The sequence below is a fragment of the Poecilia formosa genome, unplaced genomic scaffold, assembly GCF_000485575.1.
Source record: "Poecilia formosa unplaced genomic scaffold, Poecilia_formosa-5.1.2 Scaffold41, whole genome shotgun sequence".
In the NCBI taxonomy this organism is placed as follows: domain Eukaryota; kingdom Metazoa; phylum Chordata; class Actinopteri; order Cyprinodontiformes; family Poeciliidae; genus Poecilia; species Poecilia formosa.
The window spans coordinates 159,590-178,312 of record NW_006799980.1 but is presented as its reverse complement, the minus strand read 5'-3'; the positions used below and the strand labels follow the sequence as shown (position 1 = coordinate 178,312).

At 41.7% G+C, this 18,723-nt stretch overlaps 1 protein-coding gene across 4 annotated transcripts in view; it reads right to left on the bottom strand.

The window, feature by feature from the left end:
• LOC103137485 (protein Dok-7) overlaps positions 1–18,723 on the bottom strand; it is a 41,573-nt gene that overhangs the window by 10,934 nt on the left and 11,916 nt on the right. For 3 of the 4 annotated variants that reach the window (XM_016671105.1, XM_016671106.1, XM_016671104.1), the window contains exons 5-12: positions 18,318–18,437; positions 15,398–15,496; positions 13,889–14,685; positions 12,151–12,199; positions 11,505–12,017; positions 10,390–10,478; positions 8,405–8,474; positions 340–519 (exon numbers count right to left, since the gene is read on the bottom strand). In XM_016671105.1, coding sequence (XP_016526591.1) covers positions 340–519; positions 8,405–8,474; positions 10,390–10,478; positions 11,505–12,017; positions 12,151–12,199; positions 13,889–14,685; positions 15,398–15,496; positions 18,318–18,437 — 1,917 coding nt within the window. The remainder of the gene's footprint in view (positions 1–339; positions 520–8,404; positions 8,475–10,389; positions 10,479–11,504; positions 12,018–12,150; positions 12,200–13,888; positions 14,686–15,397; positions 15,497–18,317; positions 18,438–18,723) is intronic. The other variant, XM_007551236.2, reaches the window with a different exon arrangement.

Here is an 18,723-nt window from a genome sequence, read left to right as displayed (position 1 = left end):
AGCTATTTAGAGAGAAGCCACTGTTGTTATTAGCAACAGCCTCTGTAACCATGAATTTGAATAGTAGATTAAATCAGTTAAGTAAGCTTATATTGACAACTGAAAAAAAAAAAAAAAAAACTCAATTTCCCTTTGATCATCACAAAGATTTACTTTTAAAACCCACAAAGGATTTACTGAAGAATAAACAGACTGTGATCTGCTGATGAAAAGTCATCCACCATCCTACGGGCTGAATCGTTTCCTTAACACACGGCGGACGCTCAGAAACCAAAGACGCTCCGGGGACTGAAGATGAGGCCTCTCATTCAGCAGATGTCACTCGCAGTAAATTCTTACTCTGAGACGGCAGATGTGCGATGGTCCCTCTGGCGCTGTGGCCCGGCTCCTGCAGCTCCAGCTCCATGTAGTTGAGTTGTTTCTTAGACGTCGGGCTGACGGGAATATTCACGTACGTGACGCTTTCGCTCCGGGGCCTCTCGGGAAGCGCAGCCTCCGGAGGGAAAACAAACGCTGCCCCTGCAAGTACAAAAGCAAACTAGAAATCAGGCAGCTGCTCCGTTTTCTGTGTTTATTTCTCTCGTTTCGATCGAAGAAACCAAACCCGGGATGCGACTTTTTTTTTTTCTGATGTTCGTCTCATTACACTCAAGTACCTCATTTTTTAAATTTATTTTTTTACACAGGCAAAATGTCACGCTAATGCAACGGGGGTGCGTCTTACTCATTTTGTCGTCGCAAACGTAATCAAAAGCTGGGCTCCCCTGGAGGCTGAGAGGCTCTTGAGACTTCAGCACTTAACGACCAACTAATGTTGTTTGGAGTTATTTAAATGCAGACGTCTGATCAACGCCGACACAGGAGCTGCTGACAGCTCTGCAATCATACAGGAACACTGTATTCCCCCGTTGCATTGTTCATTTTACTCTGGAGGCTAATTATGCTTAATTAGTAAACCTGACCAAATTATTTTCCTTTTAATTACACCATTTAGTCGTTTGTCGACTCCGTCATTGCTTCTTATCCAAGATCCAAGCTGTTGGAAACAAGGCCCACGGTCACTTTCTCTGCTAATACCGAGTTCGGATGAGAAGAGGGAAATAAGCGGGGCCCCAAATCTGTTCGCTCACATTCAGTCGGCAGAACAAAAAGCCAAAACGTTCCCTCAGTCCATTTTAACTGAACGGCTTTCTTCGAGTCGTCGTCGGCGTGATTTATGGCGAATGACGGATGGGTTGAAGTGGGAAGGCGTCTAAAGGCCAGGCTTGACGAAGGAGCGTAAAGTTGAGATCATTACTGGCAGCTTTTATGCTTCAGAAACCTTTTGCTCTGAATCAGCTTGAAGTTCTTCAGCAGTCTGAGTGGCAGCAGGTGAGACCACACCCGCCTGACCTCACTCAGCACATACATGACTCAACCCGTCAGGGGTTCGCCACCGTTCCCTTCTCGGGCCAAATTTTTGTTACCGCTGCAGACGAGGAGAAACCTCACAAAGGTTCCTAAAACCTCACAGTTTTAGGAACAGTCTGACGCAGTCATTAAGCCATCGCAAGATAGCAATTGTCAAAACTCACTCAAATAATTAAACTCTCCAGTTTCTTCTGCTTCGAACACGGGGCAACACAACATTCACTACCTGTCCCACCTACTGACTGAGGCCATGATGGAGAGAGAGGATGTGTGTTAGTCACTTCGCATTTTTGTGGTTGCAGTTTTCTGCTTGAGCGGAGAAAGTGGGCATTTTTGCACGGCGATTATGTTTCTCGGTGAATTTATCCATAAACACGACAACGACCTTTAAAAAGACAAAATGTTTTTGTCTCTAGCGCAAATGTATGAAACGTAAGGAAGCTTTTTGGATCAAACAACCAAGTTTAACCTTTTTGATGCAAGTTAACATCACATAAAAGAAAAACAGTTAGGAAAGCATTAAGGTTTAAACGACTAAATGCAAGGAAAGATTCGGCATAACTACACATGGAAATTTAGATTAAATGAACGCATGTTCAAAGAAATGAACTTCTTCTATTGTTCTTTGTGTCCCTCTCATCATTAAATGATTCTTCAATTTCAACTAAAGAAGCCACGTTGGTGTTTTTGGTATGCAACAACAGGTGTCTGTGGGAAAAAAAAAATCCTGATCTGGACTTACTGCATTGATGCATCTTGTTATGGTGCTACTGTTTCACAACTGGTTGTAGACGGTATCTGCAGGCTTAGGAGCTGCAGTCTGGAAGCGTTTGAAACGCCTGAATTGTACAAAATACTCTCAATACGGAGCGCGCACACGTCTTGTGATTGTCCGGAGAAAGACCCAGCGTTTCTACAGATACCAACTGAAATCTGTGTCGATTCACCCCGCCTGACCTTTGGCGCTACGAATGGATAAAACACAGTTTGTGTTGAGAAAGAAGACGACGACGGACAAAGGTGAATCCTTCTATTTCAGGGACTCTTCCTAAATGGCATCAAGCAGTGGCCATTACCCACAGCTGAGGAGCATCGACCCCAGGGGACACTTACGATCAGTGAGAGGCCATTAGACGCCGGCAGAATCTCGGTGGGTGCAGCCTTTGGCAACGCCTAACCTAATTGATCAGACAGCAAGCCAGCCGTCGCAGAAGTGTGGTGTTTTATAATGGCCGTCATTAGAACATTGGGTTTGCCCACAGCTCTGTGGCTGGGGGGCCTTTTTTCATAACAGACTTTGCTGAGCCTCCAGGGGAAACGTTGGAGGCTGAACCTGCTGGAGCTCAGCGGTGAAAACCCTGCAGACAGAGAGGGAAGGAAGACGCGTTGGACAGGCTTGACTTCCTGTTGGTCTCCCATCTCTAATGTGACACTGCTCTCTGTCAGATGCAGCCAAAACTGCACAAAATAAGAATAATTTTCTTATTTGGACATAAATACCAAAATAAAGCATCTCTGCATTATTTTGTATGCTTGTTTTTGTCATGTTTCGCAAGTTTGTCAACTATTTACAATAAAATAACGACCTAGTTTAAGCATCTCCTGTCATCTTCTTTTCTAGCAGTTCAGTAGTCACAGATTCACCTATTTGTGAATTTTTTTGTGTGTGGAGCTCGACACCAAATTATTTGCGGAGATTTTGCTTTGTTGTGGGTTTTTGTGTAGAACATATGTAAAAAAAAAAATTTCAAACGAAAATGCACCTTAAGAAACTGAAATACCAAGATGCAACAGGTGGCACGTTAAAATCTGGCGTTTACAAAGCAGCCAATCCAGGAGTGGCATTCATTTTCCTTTTACCCTCCAAGTGGAGATAAGGAGAAACGTGTGTTTTAGCCTCTGCGGTTTCCACTGTGGCCATTAATGCATATTATTGTATTTGATTGATTAAAATAAGCAGTTCTGAGAGAGGGCCCACCAGGCGATCGCTGCACCAGGTTTGGCCGTTGTACCAATGCAGCAGTCAGTAGTGAAGAGACCAGACCAGATAACTAAAAACTGTTTTACATTCGTTATGTAACTGCACCATAGTTGAGCTCTACATTTTTTCCTGGGTCACCATTTGGGGAGAGCGTAGAGTTATCTGATCAGGATCCCGCCACGTGTTCAGTCTGAATACTGATTCCTGGCTAAATGAAGGCAACTAGTCAAATAATTATCATTTCCACATGTAGTTTACGAAGAAGCAAATGAAAAACTCATCACTACACTCTGACAAACCCTGTACTCTAAAAGTTTGCAAGCGGTGAAATTAGGGCATCTCGAATATGACAATATTTTATTAAGCTTGCGAAGGTTCAAAATCTATAACAATTCAAAACTCAACAGGGTAAAAAAAAGAAAAAGTGCCAGAATGATCAGTTTAACATTTAATGTGACGGCTTTATTCACTTCAGTAAGTGGCAAAAGTAAAAAACGCAATAACCGGGTCAAAACATATTTAAAATTTACAGCTGAATCCAACAATCCAACCTGCTTCTCTATTCACGAACAGCTATTTTTTTCCTTTTTTTTTTTTTCTTACAAAAAGTTTAACCATTAATCAGACAAAAAATAAATAAACCCCAATTTGCAATTCTGCTTCCTGGTGCAAACCTGCACCAGCAGCCTGAGCACCTCCTGCTCATCCTGGCCCATTAACTGCCTGCTGAGGCAGGATAATGAGAAAGATGACATGGAGGCTGCCGCCGAGTGTGTGTGCGTGAGATGGTACCCGAACATGACTGATGGGTTCGGTGAGAGACCGTGGCAGCTGCTGTGGCTTCTCGGAGCAGGTACGCGTCGGACTGAAGCCCTGTGTGTGTGAGTGTGTGTGTGAGCGCGTGGGAAGCTTAAAGTGGCCAAACGTCCGCTGACAACTGTCCTCTCACCTCACGTCAGCGCAGCAGCACCGCTACACATCCCCGCACTCGTTCGGTCGCACTTCTGGTTGCTTTCCGTACGAGAGGCTGTTATGCAACCGAAGCTCCCGGTGTTACATGAAATGCAGATGGCGACAGAAGAGGTCCTCGGATACGTCACGACAGCAGCAGGTGGCGAACTCTGAATTACATTAAAATATACACAAACTCGGCTGCTTTAAATCCCGGTGACCTCCCAGTGCAAACCATGTGCCATAGTAACGGTATTAACTTTGGCTTGGCAACTATTCAAATTAACATCTACAGGAAAATCACTGATGAAATCAATGCTAAATTCTTAGAGCATTTTTACGTTTTTAAAAAATTAATTTAAAAAAAATCACTTCACAGGATAACTTGCATTTGGGTCAGTAGGTGATGAAGAACAGTGTTTATGTCACATCTATTGTAAAGTTATCAAGTTTACAAACACAAGCTCCACATTTTCTTTTAGGATTTTCTGTGACAGAACCAAACCAAGTGGTGGGTATTTATGACACAGAAGGAAAATAATTTGTGGTTTCAGTGACCACAAAGAAAAACCTGAAAAGTTTGTCCAGCTTCCCCTCCGTGCTGAATAAAAGCAAAGAATAAAAGCTTTAGTTTTTAAGTCATATAAAGTGTTTTGCAGGCGGGTTAAAGTTGGTTCACATCTGACTGGAACACATCCTTCTAGATATTTGCTGTGTCCATTAATGGAGTGAACAGCTGTCGTTCTTTTGGCTGAGTTGTGGATCTCTGCAGCTCCCCCAGAGTCGCCTCTTTGCTTCTTCTCAGATTTTTGCCCCGCCTCTCAGTTTAGGTGGACCGCCGTGTCTTGGCAGGTTTGCACCACACGTTTAGAGAAGCCGGATTAAAAGGGGTTACGTACATCTACCAGTTTTCATCTGAAAACACCTGCACATCTTTTCCTTTCCACTTTAAAGTTTTGCCCTACTTTGAATTAGTCTATTGCATAAAATCCTGACAAATTACATCAAGGGTTTTGGCCATAACATTATAAAATGTGAAAAAGTTGTGAATATTCCTGCAAGGTAGTGTAGTCATGTTTCTAAGGTATTATGAACATAGAGAGGGACGCTGATGCTTTTCTAACACTATGCAACTTTGACTAATAAACCTAAAATACTGCTCTGATATTTACTAAGACATTAAAGAAGTGATTTACATCCTACATTGTTCCAATTATCAAAATGTGATCAGACATCATTACCAGTCTTTTGTTACTGAATCGACTTGCTGCAATTTAAATTAATTTAACTGACTCTGATGCGACTGGCGTGTGGGTGGCGCTCTTTGAAGAAAGTTAAACAGCAGCTTGTCGAATCATTTTTTAATTAAATTTATACAAATTTAGAATAAAGATGTCAACACAGCTTCACAAGAAGATTAACTGGCGCCGTCAGGATTTCTGGGGGCTTTGAAACATTTCTTCCTCCTCTGTTTGTAATAAGCTTCCTATTTGCACAGGCTCCACAATTACAACAAAACTGCTGAAACTTTTCCAAAGACGGACATCTTGACTTCAGCTAAAAGAAACGGCTGGCGTAAAGGTTCTTGGAGAACAGTTGGAGCTCATGTTTGTTGTTCTGTCTTACTCAAAAGACTTGATCCAAACATAAGTAAACGTCTGTAGAGGCAACATCAGGGCGTCTGAGGTGAAATGCAGGTAAAAATCCAGAGGTAAAACAACTCAAATGTCGTTGCAGTTTGTCGCCCAGAGAAATACCGGCTGATGAAAGTTACATTACTGTTTCTAAAAAATTAAATAAATATCTGTTTGCCGAGTTCAAATGAAAATGCTAAAAATGTTCAGCCCAGAAGTGCACTTGAGTTTGAAAGGCCGTTAGTCACAAATACTGCGCTTTTGTTTTCTTTGACTCTAAAATGAAAACCAGCAAAAAATATTACCAAACTATAACAAAAGCAGAAACTTTCGGCTTTGGCTGGTTGAAGCACTTCAACTCAAATTTAAGTTGCTTTTAAACCTTGAAAAGGCATCAACCAAAGTGTGACTTTTATTTTTCCTAAAGTTTTAACTTTAATTAAAATTAAATCAAAAACCCGATGCCAATGGGAAGGGAGATAGGCTCTTTAAACTTTATCGCTGTGGCGCCGTTGGCAGCAAGTAAATCCCGGAATGAGATTTGATTGGTTTATTTTGAGCTACATAAAAGAAGAGAAGCCAACATGTTGTATAATGTACACATTATACTCCAAAGTACTATGAAAAAGATGTATGTACTGTATATCCTGGTGGATGGATGACCACAAAGCAAGACAGTATTGTATTGTCTCAGTTTTAAATTTAAACTGCTAAAAATCTGGTAGAGGCCCAGAAGTTTCCAAGACAAACAAATCAGTCACCATTTGTCAACATTTATTTTGACTGAAAGATTCTTGGCAGCTTTGAAATGAAGAGTCACTGTTGTGAAAAAATAAAATAAAATAAATCCCAAATGTTAATTCTGTAAGAAATGAAGGAAGGAAGGAAGGAAGGAAGGAAGGAAGGAAGGAAGGAAGGAAGGAAAAGAAAGAAAGAAAGAAAGAAAGAAAGAAAGAAAGAAAGAAAGAAAGAAAAAAGAAAGAAAGAAAGAAAGAAAGAAAGAAAGAAAAAAAGAAAGAAAGATAGAAAGAAAGAAAGAAAGCCGCCTCGTTTCCAGAATATTTCAAACATTTTCTTCCTCCTTATTTGGAAAAAGATGGCCAACAATCCAGGATTCTAATTTTCACCAACCGTGAATCATTCGGTTAATTTTAACAACTCCCTTTGTCATTTTTACACCACGCTTTGCTTTTTGTCAATTTCATTTTGAGCTCGTCAGTTTGGCTCAAATAATTCGTCAAGATATTTTAAGAATAGACATGAGCTGCTGTCTGGTGGGAAGTTTAAAAAAAAAAAGTCACAGATTCAAAGTCTGGCTGCATTATTTCCAAGACGAGTTTCCCCTCCTCCACCTATTGCAGAGAGTAGTATGAGAAATTAAAACAGATCACTTTTAAACATTGCATAAGGCATAAAAGACATCTAAACATGTAAATCAAAATCTAAGCCAAAATAGTGATGGTAGAGATGTGACTCTAAGAGAGAGAACGTATTATTCAAAAAGCAAAATCAAAAAGCCACAACGCAGACTCCAAATGTAAACATCGTATTTAAAGAAATGTGTCCTGTGTTCTGGTTGCGTTACATTTCGGGTGTTTGGTCATGACGGCCACGGTTACATCAGAAGGAAAAACGTGGGAAACTTGCCGTCCTGATAACGACATCACAGTTGTGATGCGCTAGGAGAGACCGGCTGGGAAATAAAACGGAGATCTGGTGTTTCCAACCAGCCAGTCTTCGCTCTGAAAGTTGAAAATGAGTCGATTCCTGTCACAAAATTTCTTGGTGCATTTTTTTTTTCCAGAGAACAGCAGCGGGTTTCTGTGAAAGGGTTCCTGAGCTGGTAACACTTTAAGTGATTCCTCACACTAAACGTCGAGTTAAACGTCGTTTACGACCCCCAACTTGACCGAATGTTAAAATGGGGAAACTTTTTTTCTCTCCAAACAATAACAGTTTTGGGTACATGCAACAATTTTCCAGCCATACTTTCAAAGCTTACACAACCAAACAAAAACTTTAAGGCGCAAATATTAACGCGCTTATTTCCACCGACAGCTGGCGTGTGACACGTCACTCTGCTCCACACGTGGAAAACAATTTGTAAAAACAATGTTCATCAGTCCAGTCGGTCCATTTGCCTGAATGAAGTGAATTACAGCGCGGACGTTCCTCCCTCCTCAGGGACGTTATGCCATCTGTTAGTCTGCTTCTACAGACCGAGTTATTTTAATTGACTCATTTCGATTCTCGCACACCAAGCGACAGGTGAAGCGTCAAAGCAATCTTGATTCAAGTGGGTGACTCATCCATGTATTCCACTATCAATAAAGTGGCTTGCGGTTATTTCAGGAAACCCAAGTAGTGAAATTGTAAATGTTTAAGCAAGTTAAATCAAAACCTCCCAAATGAAGCCGTTTCCGCTCACCTTCAGCCTCTTGGAGGAGCCTCTGCTGGCCGTAGCTGCCCATCAGCTCGTATTTGCTCTTCTCTTCAACCTGCAATACAGAAAAGTGAGAACTCTTAAACGTAATTTGCAGTGAGTGGCCATACCAAGTGCATGAATTTCATTACGCAAAAGTGTGATCTTCTACTTTTTTAAGCCTACTCAGTGGACATGTCGGGAGGATTTGTGGACTGAGCAGGATTTACTGAGAAGTCGGACCTCGTCTCGTTAGTCTGAGGTGTTATTATCCGAGACGCTGTGACTCTCAGAGCTCAGCCGTGTAATCCCAGACGCCCGACGGCAACGCTGCTGGGAAAACTGATCAAAGACCACAGACTGCATGCGGCCACCATTACAATCACGGCTGGAACGCAAGATGTGACATATTTAGTGAACAGTTTCTTTCTGAGCTCACTGCCAGGTGATAACACGTGTTTTTATCACAGTGTTATAACATTTGTCGGCATCACAGCAATTAAACCCTTCTTATAATTGCTGAATGGTGATTTCCGATGTTTCCGCTGGTTTTTTAAAATAAAATAAAAATCTGATTATGAGCTGCTTGGGATTGAAAGGTCTCATTTCCATCAACCTAATCTTCATCTGTTTCCATAGATACATCAAATTCAAGCTGGACGCTGCCTAAAATATTAAGTCTTACTTTTGTTTCGAAGAGACACGCTGGTAAAATTAAAAGTTTACTTGAAACTTTAATCTACGAAGGCTACATTCAATTAAGTCCTCATGTTGAAACAATATCAAGTTGTATAATCTGAAAACTAATATTAGATTTCTATCAGAGCAATCATTTAAGAAAGTCACAGTCTTAATTTTAAGTCCTTTTTACTGCTTCCATGTCTGATTCTGTGCAGCTGCAGTTTACATAGTTACATTTCACAATAGGAAATGACATGCTTGTCAACTTGATACCAATAAGAATAAAACATTGGGTTTGCTTTGTAGTTTGTCATTGTCAACTAAAAAGAAGTTTGCGTTGCTGCCGTGCATTTTCACGGTAGATCAAAAGTTTGCCTGGATTACCGCTCACTTAGGCGCAACACTCATTTCTAAACATGTTGAGTTGTGGGTAAAATATTGAGCAGGTTGTTTCAGGGTACACAATATTTTTACATGAAGAGGCAAAATACCTCAGAACAACGAGGGTCTTAAATATATTTGCCATTTTACCACAGATTTAAACTTCCTGCAGAAGCTGGATGAATTTTAGTAAAAACTTAAGTCTTTAAATGGTATTTTTCGATACCTATTTCAGCAAATGATTTGTTCTGTTGTCAGTGCAGCAATTCTGCAGCTATTATTGAGCCAGTTTTCAAATTCCAAGGCTTTTTCTGGTGTTACTGGAGACTTTCTCTGACCTGAGAACATGCATTGTTCTTCCAAAGCGCAGCAATCCTGCAGCTGCAGTCAGAACCAACTCTCTGACATTCAGGGTGGGAAGTAAATGGGAATGTTTTTAGAATGATAAAAAAAAAAAAAAAGAAAAATTAACGCACTTGTCATTTCATGAGTCATTTAGGATGTTAATGTAGGTTTTATACAAACAAAATGGAAAAAACTCTAAAAATATTTGTTTTGCTTAGATGAATGTCTGAAAACCAACTCCACTAAGAACATCAATGTTAATATCAAAGGGTAACACACACTGTAGGAAACGTGCATTGTGTGCTACTAGTTGAAATTACTGAAACTAATCGTCACATAAACCAAATGTCAACAACAAAACAACTAATAATCCAGTGATTTTAGTTTCTCATTTTATGTTTGGAATAAAATTTAATTAGCCAGACTGAAAACATAAAATGCTGAAAGATTCAGTTTTATTTCTTGAATCCGAGATTCGGGACTTGCGAACTGGCCTGACGTCCAGTTTGCTGGTTTAAATAAAGTTGCGTGTGTGTGAAAAGCAAATTGTGTTCACAGGGGATCACGGCGTCGTGTCGACAAACCTCGGGGTGTTTCTCCGGCATCCGACTCTCCATGACCTCATAAGCAGGATCAGCTCTGCGTCGTTCTTCTTTACCGTCCAGCTTTTTCTCTGGTAGGACAGAAGAAGATGTTTGCTTAAGAGACGCCATGCTCTACGTTAAAGTCAACACTCAGAGCATGGAAGTTATCGTTTCTCTCAGAACAAATTATTCACATGCCTCATCTACAAACAAGAGACGCACTTTAAAATGTAAAGAAAGTGTTTAAATTTGAGCCAACATGGACTGATGGATGACACAAACTAACAGAAGTGATGGAAGTATCCGTGTTTTCTTGTTTCTGATACATAATTACCTACACATGACACAGTTACAATCTGTTTCCATAATCAATTACAAAAGAATATTTTAGCGCCAACAAGGCGATTTATGAAAGATTCATAGATCAAACCTCAGTTCAGTCTTTCAGACCTGATTCCTCTCATCCTTTCATTTGACTTCCATCATTTTATAAGCACATGCAGCGCGACATGCTGTCGTGGTTGGATAAAACTTAGGACTGTGTTGAAAATGAAGAGGAAAAAGCATCTAAAGTTCAAAGGAAAAACCGAAAGGCCTTCTGAAAATATAAGTAACTATTAATCAAAACCACATTTTCAAAACAGTCTGAATATCATTTAGTGGTGGTCCAACATATTTGCGCAGCACCGACATATCCTCAACACATTTTAACCAAAGCATATTAATAACAGGGTAATTTATGCATATTTTCATGAAGATTATTGGTTGAACTGCACTTCATAATCTTGCATAAACTCTACAAAGTCAACAACCTTATTCATTAGTTCATAAAAAATGAAGAAAAAAAACAGCATTTACTAGAAGAACATGCAGCCAGGAATAGGACTGAGGAATAATCTAATTCCTCAGTCTTTATAGGTTTATAGGTCTTTACAGGTTCAGGTGAGATAAGATGGAAATGACAAAAGAGGCAAACATCAACCGGTGCAAAGAGTAAAAACTTATTTGATTAAACAAAAGCTGGCAGAAAGAAGAAAAGGTGAAAAAAGGGACGACGAGAAGATCCACTTCAGAGGATCAGAGGCACAAAGGACACCGGGGGGGTCGTCTCTTACCTCCACTTCCTGTCGAGTCATTTACATCTTCCGGCCGACGCCGCTCTTCAACACCCCTGAGGAGTTTGTGAAGCAGCTCCTCATCAGCAATTCTGTCACTGCCCTGGCTTTTCTTCAGGCACGGTCCAGTCGGGAAGCTCTGACAACCACGGACGCCCCTGCTGCGGGGCATTTTAGCGGGCGCGACCTGCAGCGGAGGTTGGCAGAGCTCTCCTCGACACTTCAAACAGTTTTCATAAACGACAGCTCCTTTGTCCTGCTGGGAGCCCCGCGGCGGCGCAGCCTGTGCCAGAATGAGCTCATTTGCCGGAGCGGGGCTCATCGACTCGTACGGGTTCGCCGTGTGCGGCCGGCCGCCCGCACTCGGGAAGCTGAGCGGATCAGATAAGAGGTCGGCTACTTTTCTCTCTCCTCTCTTTGGCGGCGGCGGCGACTCATCACCGCCCGGCTGCACTCTTGGCGGCTCCGTCGCGCATCCGGCGGAGGCCCGGGACGTGTCCAGAGTGTTCTTCGCTGCAGTGGTGTGCATGACAGTGCATGGCTGATGGGTTACTGAGTTTTCCCAGCATGCATCGATGCTTCTGCTCATGCGAAAAGCAACGCATGCACTATGTTTAAAAAAAGCTTTAAGGAGATCTTTTCTTACCAGGTAAGGTTGGTATTCCTGAAGAACTCATTTGGATGTAGGGGTTACCCTATGAAACAGTGAAAATGTGACATTATAATGCATCTAGACTGTTTCCTTCATTGTTGGAGTGGCTTCAGAGTGGCTGGATTTAGTTTATGTCAGATTGTAAATCTAAAATATTCAAAATGAGCTGCCAGTGTTGTGTTTTTGAAGATTGCAGTTTCCCATCTCTCCAGCTTTCCTGTTTCAGTTACACCCGTAAGCCCACCAGTTTCTTTGAGTAGCACTTTATAGTTCAAGTAGGAACATACATTTTCAATGTATTGTTGGAAATTACTCATTTGACGGACACAGTCATCTAATTAGTTCAAAACAGTCACTTTTTTAGGTTCAATTGTTCGATTGCTTGTTAGCAGAAATAGCAAATCGGTCAATCACACGGCAGCAGATCAATTAATCTAGGCATCTGTAAAACAAAGCTGACACTGAGCTTTAATCTGTCAGTGAAAGAGGTTTTAAGTGACTTTGAATTGCTAAGCTTGTCTCAATATTTCAGAAACTGCTGCTCCACGAGTATTTTGACACACACCAATCCCGCAGGTTTGCATGACAAGGTCCAAAACGGAAAAAAAAATAAAAAAAATCAAGCATCTGGCCGCTATGTGGACGAAAATGCCTCGCTGATGTCACAGGAGATCGGACAGACCGGTATGAGATGACAGAAAGGCAGGAGTTGCTCAAATAACGACCCTTTACAATCAAGGTTACCAAGGTTACCAACCTTAAATCAGGTGAAAGCATCAGACCACATATGATGCCACTCCTTGTCAGCCAACAACAGCTGAGGCTAAAAATAACTCACACTCAACCAAACTGGACAATATGAAACCAGAAAGATGTTTCCTGGTTCTATGAATCTTGATTTTTATCTAAATGGGGGATTTTAATTTGTTGGATATTCAGCTGACAAGTGACAACATGGACCACGACGTATAAGGAATGTTATCGACACATTTAATCTGTGCCACAAAGACTTAAGAGGGTCTAGAAGCCAAGAAAGGGTCCTGACTAATCACCTGTACCTTACAACGCAGCCGGTGCATTTTAAAAGGAAGCCGCTGTAAAAATTAGAGTCCGTTTCGATCAGACAGTGAGCAAACTTACAAAACCAGCAAACAACCACATACATTACATATATAATTAAGGGATTATGTCACATTCATAATTTCTGAGGTTTGATTTCTACCCACCCTGAGAACGAATTGTTAAAATACAAAAGCTGAAAAAAAAGAAAAAAAAAAAGAAGTTGATAAATGAGATGAATTACTGCATTTTCAGCTCCAAAAACAATAATTATGAAGCAGGACTATACATCATCTCTGGTGACAGCATAATCATACAAATCTGAAGAATAAAGACGACATTTAGTTTTAACCAGAAGCAAAACCCTTCACAAAGCTCACGCAGAAATCCACCTAAATGCTTCAAATATAAAAGACGCACCAACAGAAGCAGAAAGAAAATACTTCGCTGGGCGGCTCGGCGTAAAGACCTGCTCTGAACGATGACGGTGTGAAGCTGAATGGACAGATGGGCCGTGGGTTTGTTCGTGGTTCTGCCACCAATGCGCAGCTTTGAAACCGCAAAGGTCAGTGTTACAGTAATCCACAGAGCAGACGAGACGCTGCTGACAAAGCAAACACGCGAGCTGAGGCCGGCTGACAAATCCAAAGGAGAAGCGATCAGTTTCTCTTACCTTGAACCCACCACACACTGAGCAGACGGCCACTACGGTTTTGGAGGCAGAGAGGGAGCCGCAGCTGTGAGAGGAGCCACTAGAGGGCAGCGCCTTTGTTTTCCCGCTGTCACTTGAAGGGCCCTGTGCGTGTGCAGGATCTGACTGTCCGTCCGTCGCCTCTGACTGAACCTCAGCTGTTGCCGCTCCGCCTGCGCCCCCCAAGTCGGACTCCGCTGGGCAGTCTGAAGGAACGGGGTGATCTTCAGGTGATTTAAAGGGCTCACAGTCTTTGTCGCCCCCACTCGCTTCATGCAACACTCTCCTGGGAGAGTCGTAAAGATGCCCAACAAGCGACGTTGGCACCTGGTACTCCTGTCCAAGAGCAGTGGGGCAACTGCAAGGGCTTAGCTCTTGAGCCAGCTGTGGGGGTAAGCTGAACACGGAGCCAAAGTCCTCCCCAGGGGCGATGTCCAAGCTGCCCGTGTACGAGGAGAAGCTCCCAGAGTAGGACGAGTGGCTGCCGGTGGCGATGCCGCTGTCCGAAGAGCTCTGACGGCCGATGTCCTGGAGCTGCCGGGGCGGCTTGGCCGAAGGTCGGCCGCCGCCTCCCTGGCCGGCTGACAGCTTCTCTGCAGTCTGCAGCGCCGCCTTGGCGCCAGCGTGGCAGGCGCTTCCGGTGGCGTTTGAGGCGGGTTCGGTCCAAATGGCCAGCCTGCTGCCGATGCTGCAGTCTGACTGGCTGGTGTCGGACGCGTCGGAGGAGCCAGATATGCTGCGGTCGTCTCCCCCGGCAGATGGGAAGTACGTGGATGAGACTGCCAAGAAAAAAATATATATATATATGTTTAACATTTCATAAAGTAAATTAAAGCACCATGATATGATAAGTTGGTTAAACGTAAGCATAACTCGTGCTGTCAGTAGATTTAAAAGATCTAATGAATCACTCTAGCTCTGTGATTAATCACTATGTTCCAGTTCGTCTGCCTGAAATGTAAAATTGCTCCTTTTCAAAACGTTTTTTAACAGAAACTATCTACCGTCTCAAACCAAACATGTCTGGAGAGTCTGTTTTCCAGGTTTTCGTATTCTGGACGTTTTGCTTCAAACGTTAATTTAGAAATGTTAACTGTAAACTGCTCGAGCTTTGGTGGAAGGATAATTCATCACTGGTTTTACCTCTGGTTTTATCCACGACAGAGGAAAGCTCAGGAGAGAGGTTACAGGTCAAAATACGTAATGCAGATGAATCTGCTTTATGTGATAAAGTGTAAAAGTTTTTTAGATTCATTCCATTCGCCAATGTTGACAGTCCTAAAAGTAACATTTACAGTGGAGACGTAAACGTTTGACCAGCATTTCGATTTGACAGGCTAACTGTCAAACTCCAGTGTCCAGCTGAATGAAGTAACTAGATAGATAACGGTGATTTAGCCATTTGATTTGACTCTGTTGGACAGGAGACACTACAAAGATGCAGGACACTGGAGGAGAGGAGTTTGACCTCCCCGGGTTGCAGGATCCCACCTGTGCTGCTCCCACGAGAGAGCATGCTCAGTCGCTTCTCCAGCTCCTGGGTCTCCAGGTTCAGCTTCTCCTCTGAATTTGTTTGGCCTGAGTTGAGTTCTGCAAAAAAAAAAAAAAACATCTTCAGGATGGATATAGGAGAAAGGTGTGATGTAAGCTTAAACTGTGAGAATCCCGACGCTTTGGCTGGGCCTGGAAAACGGGGTCTAGCATTGCAATGTTTGTGCACCAGTACAGGGTTTATTTATAGCACTGCCACGTGGCTCTTTTGGCACGTTTTCTATCGCTGCTGCTGCTGCTGGTAAGATTCTTGGAGCCGGGCAAGGATCTAATGTACCTCGAATCGCCAAGGTCAGCTCTGACGCCGATTGATTCAGAGGTCTGATTTCTGTTTGATCTTCTGAGCAAAGTTTTTAGTAAATGTGAGATTGTGTTTCGTTAAAACGAACAATTTCTTTACTCCACGTGAATTTCCTTAATCTTACGAAAAGGCACATTGAGACTAAATAAGACTCTGAAAAGCAAATTTGGCAGCATTTCCACTACTATGTTAGAGCGGGCGCTTCATTAAAAGTATAGCGCTACTTGTTAGTTTTATTAAAGTCAAGTTGTTGTTTTTTTTAAATGTCGTCAACTTCCTAAAATAATGGCCTACGTACTTTTTTGCCTAAATCATCTCGGCAAAAATGAGGCAGTGATTTGTTTGCTTAAATCACTTTTTGCAAAAAAACAAACAAAAAAAAAAGACCTAGGCCATTATATGAGGAAGATGACAATATTTAGTTAATATGCTATAAGACGAGAGCAGCAAGTTTGTTTTGCAGCAAAGTGCAACGCAATCAAGTACTCAGAGTCTCTGTGACAATCCACAAAAAAACGTAATGGCAAGAAGTGAAACTTTACCTAAAAACTAGCAAGTCAATGACTGTGTAAAATTGTTTTAATAAAAACTTCTACAAAAAAACAGCAACTACATTTATCTCGCTACAGTGAGTGACGTAGAATTTAAATGCTATTTCGTAAATGAAACAAAGTGATTTGGCAAATCAATGCATCGAGTAAATCAAACATCTGGTTCTCATTTAAGCAACGATCGCATTGATCTGATTATCAACATCAAAATGGCAATAAATAAATGTGCCAGACAATGCAATGTGACCTGCAGTAATCAATAATCGTTTTTGCTCTGACTGTACAAGAAAACATAAGTTATGTTTTACCAAAACGCGGGTCGTTTTGAGAGGAACGTCTCCATTTTGGGATAAAAAAACCCCCCACACACACAAAAGTGTGATGTTTTAACTAAGTCAGTGATTTATTTAGGTGGTTTCCCTGGATTTTATGTAAGAGTAAATAAGTAAAGCTGGCTGAACACATAGATGACATCGTTTTAAGACTTTTTAAAGACCTTCTTAGAACATTGTGTTTTTTCCTTTCCACCCATTTCCATGGACGCGTCGCCAGACCTCGGTGTGGACGTGAGGGGCAAATCTAGAAAGACCAAGTAAATTTAAATTTTGGACTATGAAAGGAAGTACTTTTGCAAAGCCTCTTAATAAGAACTCCTCTTTTTTTTTATTTTCTTTCAAAGCTCGTGTTAAACAAACTTTGAAAACGTTCCTGTGTCTACAGGAACGACAAATCGCATGAAAGTTCAATAAAGGAATCCACAATGCTATTCGTCTTTAAGTTAACCTGCTTTTACATCTCTAATTAATATTTCAAACTTAATAAATCTTAAATTAAGAACGCAGATCAGACAGCTAATAGAGTTTATGATATAGAGGTTGGGGCAACATAACAGCTCAGAGTGACAAGCGAACCCAGCGTCATCACAGCAGTTAATCAAAACTGTCAACCGACCGGGACGACGATACGGCGAACCAAAAGTGAAAACAAGACCCATAACTGTTCGCCACGGAGAAGATTTATGACGGTAGAACCGTAAAAAGCGACAAAATCATCAGCAGGGAGAGTCGAGCGCTGGTTGACTGATCAGACGAGGCAGCAGAGGAATCCGGAGGATGAGGTTACACACATGCTCGGAGTGATTAGGAGGCTTTGGCTTCTCTGCTTGTGTGAACTGTGACTTTGACCCCTAAGGCCCCCTCCAACATCGTCCCTGCTATTTATTGCTCTTCGCACTCTAATAATAGGAAAATGAGCTCAACCTGCTATTGGGCGGCGAGATGAGTGAAAACTGGAACATGCGCAGACCTCTGCAGGTAGCACTGAGGGAAGTAAAAACATGGCAACGTTTCTTACAGGACAGAGGTCATCAGTGTTCTGCACCCAGTAGGCATATAAGACGAGTATGTAAACTTCCGACTGACTCGATTTTACATATGAAAGTTTTTAAATAGAAAAAACTGTGGTTGCAAACCACTGTCTAATAATTAAAAGCAAAAAATATATATTTTTAAATCATGTTTGACCTCATAGGTCTGGGTTTTCTGTTTCCAACTCCTGATAAAAGAAAATAATTGCTGCTCAAGTTGGCAATTAACCAAAGTGACTTTTTGTTCTTAGTTCAGTGTTGGTTCCCCTTGTATCTGCAGGGAAGCTGGAGGAAAATCTTTGTTTGTGTGTTACATTTAAGGTGGCCCAAAGAATTTCCATTCACTTCGAAACACCTTAAGTCAGATGTTGTCTGAATTATCGACTGACTCACAGGATTATCAAATTGGATAAAAGACATCTTAGTCAAGGATTCTTGAGTCCACCAACTTATTTTGCAGAAATCGTTTCACTCCCAGTGAGCAACATGGCAGCTCGGATTGATCTTTGCATGAAACGCAGCAGATGAGTATCAGGCTCTGCTTACGTTGCCTCTTTTTTGTACTCTTGTGTTGGAATCTAAAAACTCCCTGTGTTATTTATCAACAAGTTTTTGAGCTTAGGAGGGTTTTGCAGTACTTGCCTGGCAAAACGGGCCGCAGTCCGAATGGACCTCTGCTGGGGCAGATGCCTCGAACAATGCAGTCGAACAGAAAGCTGATCTGCTCGCCCTCTGCAGACGCCAGAAGAAAAACACCAGCCCCTGTAGAAAGTGGACGTTATCAAAGTTTAAAAATAAAAAAATAACATCAATTGGCTAATAAACCATGCTAATATCGATTAACTGGCTAATAAACCATGCTAATATCTATCAACTGGCTAATAAACCGTGCTAATATCGATTAACTGGCTAATAAACCATGCTAATATCTATCAACTGGCTAATAAACCGTGCTAATATCTATCAACTGGCTAATAAACCGTGCTAATATCTATCAACTGGCTAATAAACCGTGCTAATATCTATCAACTGGCTAATAAACTGTGCT